Source organism: Psammomys obesus, unplaced genomic scaffold, assembly GCF_907164565.1.
Source record: "Psammomys obesus unplaced genomic scaffold, mPsaObe1.curated_primary_1811, whole genome shotgun sequence".
NCBI lineage: Eukaryota > Metazoa > Chordata > Mammalia > Rodentia > Muridae > Psammomys > Psammomys obesus.
The window spans coordinates 23,932,655-23,938,654 of record NW_026596069.1 but is presented as its reverse complement, the minus strand read 5'-3'; the positions used below and the strand labels follow the sequence as shown (position 1 = coordinate 23,938,654).

At 44.4% G+C, this 6,000-nt stretch overlaps 1 protein-coding gene across 1 annotated transcript in view; it reads left to right on the top strand.

Moving 5' to 3' along the window:
- Nucleotides 1-6,000, top strand: part of Gata6 (GATA binding protein 6) — a 33,459-nt gene that overhangs the window by 8,461 nt on the left and 18,998 nt on the right. Inside the window, exons 4-6 of the mRNA XM_055625730.1 lie at nt 1,205-1,330; nt 2,522-2,609; nt 2,698-2,801. Of these exons, the coding sequence (XP_055481705.1) occupies nt 1,205-1,330; nt 2,522-2,609; nt 2,698-2,801 (318 nt within the window). The remainder of the gene's footprint in view (nt 1-1,204; nt 1,331-2,521; nt 2,610-2,697; nt 2,802-6,000) is intronic.

Sequence of the window (6,000 nt, the reverse complement as noted above, 5' to 3'; positions counted from 1 at the left end):
CACACACACACACACACACACACACACACACACACACACACACACACGTACACATATGATCTGTTCATGGCACAACTTGTTTTTGGTAATTTTAAACAATTTATATTTATTAATCTAAAAAAATCATATTTTGTCTTCCTTGGAAAGGATTATATTGTCTTAAATCCCCCGCCCCACCTCTCCTGTAGGGATTTGGAGGAAATATATTCCTTTAAGAATGTTAGGGTTATAAAGGGCAGCATTCGACTTAGTGATACCAGTTAACCATGTGACGAAAAATTGGGACAAATAAAAGCATGTGGACACCATCGTATGCAAGGCAGTGCTAACATGAAAAGAATGTCGTCAGATCTTGAATCTTTTGTAAAACAGATAAAACAGAATTTAGGCACCAGGATGGCAATTATAGGCATATTTCTTTGCTCAGATCCCGACTTTCCTTTCTCATTCACCTCTCCTCCTCCTCTCCTTCTCTCTCTCTCTCTCATTTTGTTCTAGACAGGGTTTCTCTGTGTAGCCTAGGCCAGCCTAGAAGTGGGATCTGCTTTCCCAGTGCAGGGGTTAAAGGCGAGGCGTGTGGCACCACTGCCCCCCCCCCCCCCCCCCCCCCCCAGCTCATTCATTTTTCTGTGGTTTCTGGTTGACTTTTCTCTGCATGTGCTTAGAAAAATAGACTATCTCGATGTGGCTCTTTCTCATTCTCAGATGACCCAGAGCCATTCAGCACATTGGTAGCTCTGATTGTGACGACTGAGCTGGCTGCCTGGTGGAGTGTGTGGCTGTGTTTTCGTGATGCTGTAGACTTTAACTGTGTTTGGGGCAACTTTGAGAAAATCTAATTCCCCAACAGCGATATGTGGGACCCTGACTTCCTGGAGGCACAGCCAGTGGATGCAGGCGTGGTGCTGGGCGAGCTCTGCTAGGCCAGTGTAGGGTGGCTTCCGGTTACTATAGAGCACACTGTGACAGGCTTCGGGAGAGAGCCTTACTTAGGGATTAAACACCCTGCAAACCTCAAGGTCTCCGCTCTACGAAGCTCTGCCGGATTACACTTGACAGATTTTTCCTGACAGAACATTTCATGTAAAATTAACCGGAAACATTTTTTTTTTTTTTTGAGACAAGAACTTGATGTACATCTAGGCGTCATAAAAACATAGAAGGTCACGTTTCTCTCCTTACTGTCTTATGTGCTGTTTCCTAGCCATCCTCACGGCGGCTTGGATTGTCCTGTGCCAACTGCCACACCACGACCACTACCTTATGGCGCAGGAACGCCGAGGGTGAACCTGTGTGCAATGCTTGCGGACTCTACATGAAACTCCACGGGGTATGCCGTTTCTTCTGCTTATGAATGCGACATCTGGTATCCGGATTGTAGGATTCTACCTGTAAGACAGTCAGCAAACAAAAGCTATACAAGGGAAAAACTGAGTGTATACTGTGCATCCACCGTGAAGAATCCAAGCTGCTTTTCACTGTAGTGTGAGCTCGTCATTTCAGCCATGAAGGAGGAGACAAGTAAAACCCACGACCAACCAATCTGACGCTGACATTTGTAAAACATCTCAATTTTAGAAATGTGAAAATGAGCCAGGCGTGGCAGTTCAAGACAGCCAGGGCTACACAGAGAAACCCTGTATATATAGTTTAAAAAAAAAAAAAAGAAAGAAAAGAGAAAAATATAAAAATGTAAAATGCACACCTCAGAATTGATGACAAAATAATGAGTACTGTAAATCTTAGGTTTTAAAAAAATTGGTATTTGGTAGTCTGTTAAAATTTATACTCCATTAAAGGATTGTCTAAGTTATTATAAATCTCAATCTTTTTCTGGTTTTTGAGACAAGGTCTTATTCTATAGCCTAGGCTGACCTCACTGGCCCAGGGTGCTGCCTTAGCCTTCTGAGTGCTGGGATTTTAGGCATGAGCCACCAGCCTGGCTGATAATGCCTCGGTCTCTCAAAGTAAATAACCTGTGTGTTAGGGAGAAGGTACCTGATCTCTTTTAAATAAGGATATTAAAAGTAAAGCTTCATGCAAGAAATATTTATTATAATTATAATTAATATTTATCTATAATTATTATTTCATATTATAAACATTAAGTTGAAAATATTAACTTGTACATGATAAACAACATTTTGTCCCTAAAAGAATACTTGTTGGAAAAAGGGGAAACCCATGCATTTAGAATCCCTTCATAACATATATACTATTTACGTGTATTAATAAATATCAACATACATATGGGTGAAAAATTTGCCAAAGTCTTTAATTAATCCGTTTAAAGTTGGAGATGTAGCTCAGTAGTGCTTCCTTAGCACATCTGAGTCCTTAGTACTGAGAAAAATGAGTACCTATTTCTTGTGGTACTGGAGATTGAACCCGAGGTCCTGTAAACCAAGCAGACATTCTGCCCGGGTAGTTTCAAATGAGGGCTTTCAGTAATAAGAACCTCTCTTTCCTATGAGTTTCCTTCAATTTAACATACCTAAGACCAATGTGGACGTTTTTTTAGGTGCCTCGACCACTTGCTATGAAAAAAGAAGGAATTCAAACCAGGAAACGAAAACCTAAAAACATAAATAAGTCAAAGTCTTGCTCCGGTAAGTATGACGAAATGCCATTTTATCTGGAAAGTGCCAGCTTTGACAGTAGAGGTAGGCAGACTCACTCGCAGCTCATCTCTTGCAGGCAACAGCAGTAGCTCTGTTTCTATGACTCCAACTTCCTCTTCTTCTAATTCAGATGACTGCGCCAAAAATACGTCTCCTTCCACACAGCCAACTGCCACAGGGGTGAGTGTGAAAACAACCCGGGACTCCTGAGTGGGTTGTTCTGCATTAAATTATCTTAAATTTTTATCTTATCGGCGGTATAATAATCTAAACCAACAGCTTAGTGAATTGGTACCTAAGAATAGTTTTTAGAGGAAATTATATTTGGATGTCAACAAAATGACAAAACCTAAGTACTTTACAAACCTCTTAATTAAGATCCAGCTTTTTTAGTGGTTTCAATTAGCCCAAAGAAAAGAAAGAAGTGTTGAAAAGCTTCAGACTGATCGGATTTACTTTTCTTTCATTCTTTTTTTCATTTTGATTTTCAAGACAGGGTTTTTCCAGTTCTCTGTCCTGAGCCCTGTAGACTAGGCTGGCCTTGAACTCAGAGATATACTTTCCTCTGCCTCCAGAGTGCTGGATTAAAGAGGCCTGCACCACCATCTCCTGGCTACATTCTCTCTTTAAAAGCTAGGCTCACTATGCATTTCTAATGTAGATTAGAAAATTTACTAGGTACCTAGTAAAGTGTCTATCAACTCCAGTTTTATTTTCTCAGATCTTATCACGGCAAAGGTCTTGGGCTGTTTTTCCCACTGTTCTTCCTGGAACCTGTGCCCTCTTGTTGGGAGACCTTGCTGCTTTCCCGTGGTCATTCATTCCATAGGGTCATTTCAGCAACTTGAAAAGTGTCACCTGCCAGTTTCCCTCACGCTGTGATGGGAACTCCGTTTTACCCAAGAGTATTTTCTCACATTAATGCCTCTTCAGTTCACCTGGCCGCTTTCAGCCTTCTCCACAGAAATTCTTTCAGGCAGGACCCTAGACCATTGGGATTGAATTTACCTGAGATATGCCCAGCCCTCAAGCAGGGCTCTACTAGTGTGTACAGCCAAATTCTTCCCTTTCAGCTACGACTAGCCTAGCAATAAAACCCTTCTGTGGTGAGAAGCTGTCATATTCAGTTTGGCCCTGGATGATTGTTTAGGAAACTTCAAAATACTGTAGGTTTCTAAGCTCCACCCCTGATTTTTTGAGTCAACATTTCTGGGTGTGGGGCCTAGAAATTTGTGTTTCCATACAGTAGCCACCTGTGAAGCTGGAGCTGTTTGGGAACTGCAGATGGGCTTTCTGTCTTGGTCTTACCACAGTCACATACCCAAATGAGCTTACTGAAGGCAGTACTCTGTATTTGAAAGGACTTGATGTTTCTTGGTGAACCAAATTGCTTAGATGAAAACGGGTTGAAACAGTTAAGCATTATTCTATACATGTATTAAATTGTCAAAGAATTAAAAACATTGTAGCTGGTATAATAATACATTTCTGTAAATACTTGTTGAATGGACATAGCGAAAGAACAATGCTAAGATGCAAAAGGCTTTTTCATTATTTTATTTTATTTTATTTTTTTTGAGACAGGGTCTTTCCGGCCCAACTGTCATAGAGCTCTAGACCAGGCTTCCTCAAAGACATTCACCTGCCTCTGCCGGTGTTGGATTAAAGGCGTGTACCACGGTGCCCCAGCCTTCCTGGTTCTGGTTGTTGCAAATGTTAGGTTAAAGAGCTTTTAGGAAACGAGACTGGTGGTCTGTTGGTGTGCATGTGTGAAATGTGTCCACGTGTGTGACACACATGTGGATGTTTGTATGGCACACACATGGTCTTACGTGTGCCGTCGCGTGCACGTGGACATCAGAAGACAGCTTTGTGAAGCCCATTTGTTTCTACCTTCCGGTGGATTTTGGTAGAACTCAGACAGCCATGCTCTGAGCAGGCTCCTTTCCCTGCTGGTCCTCCTGCCGGCTGCACTAGTTAAACTAGAGCATCGCGTGCAAGTCCAGCTGCCTGAAGGGACAGATAGATTTCGTTACTTGTTGGGAAATGAAAGCTTAAGAATTATTTAATTTCTCCTACTCCCAGTCCTCAGATTATGTAGGTAAATGAAGCAATGGTTCGGGTTTTGTTTTTTGTTTTTTGTTTTGGTGTGTAAAGGAGCAGCCAGGCGTGGGACCGCTGTGTCTCCTTGTCCCTGGTCAGCCCCAAGATACTGTGGTTCAGGCAGTGTCCAGTGTGTGTGGCCAACACTTAGCTGGAATGTTAGTGCCAGAGGCTTCACGTGTTTGCTGGGCAGTGGTGGCACTGCGGCCGTAGTTGGGTTTGCTCTTGTGGCTTTGTGATGTAAAACTTCAGAACTGCTCTCAATAAACCCAGTGTGTTGGAAAAGGACCCTAATCTGACTGGATGAGGGTCCTAGGAACTGCATGCTGGTTCCAGGCTTGCTCGTTAGTCGAGTGGGCCCTTCAGAGAGAGACCAGCAAACTGCAAAAGAGCAGGAGGCAGAACGGTAAGGGCTTCAAGTGGGGAGAAGCCCTTCCCAAGGCTGCAGACCTGCAAGCTCCTGCTCTGAAGCCCCACGGCACCTGGAGAGCCTCTGGCAGCAGCTGGTGTGGCCTGGGTGGCAGCATCTCCCATCTGCCCTGGGTGGGGTCGATCCTTCACTTTACTCCTGGCCACGCCCCTACAGACATTACCCGTCTGCCACTGAGGCGAGCCTGGGAAGACCATAGATATCCCCATTAGCTGTGACGAGGCTGTGAGGAACCACTTGGAGGGTCATTGCAGGAGGCTGGGGTGCCAAGGAGGGCCCCTGCGTGCCTCTTGCTCCCTTATCACTTTCCAGTGCCTTCTCTGGCTGCTCTGAATTCTGTGGTTCTGTACTGCGGTCAGGGTGGCTGTGGAGAGCATTCCGGAGGGGTCACCTGGGAGCGGCTGCTTGTTTTTTGTTTTTGTGTTTGAGACAAGTGTTTCTTTTTAGCCTTGGCTGTCCCGGACTCCCTTTGTAGAACAGGCTTGCCTCGAACTCACAGAGACCCACCCGCCCCTGCCTCCCGAGTGCTGGGATCATGGGTGTGCACCACCATGCCCGGAAGAAGCACTTTTGAAAGGTGACCACGTGCCAGAAGCGTGTGCCCCCCACCTCGTGAAGAAAAAGAGTGTGTGATATGCCGCCGGCTCACAATAGATTCTATGAACTACTGTAGTGGAAGAAAGCATGAGATTCCCATGTGAGGTTGAATCTGTTCATGCAGCGTCTTTTCTGGCTCAGGACACAAATCTCATCATCATCATTCTTATTCTTATAAGAAATTCACAGTGTGGGGCAGGGGTGTGTAATGAGACCACTGGACCACAAAATGAAAGGCCGTGCCAGGCA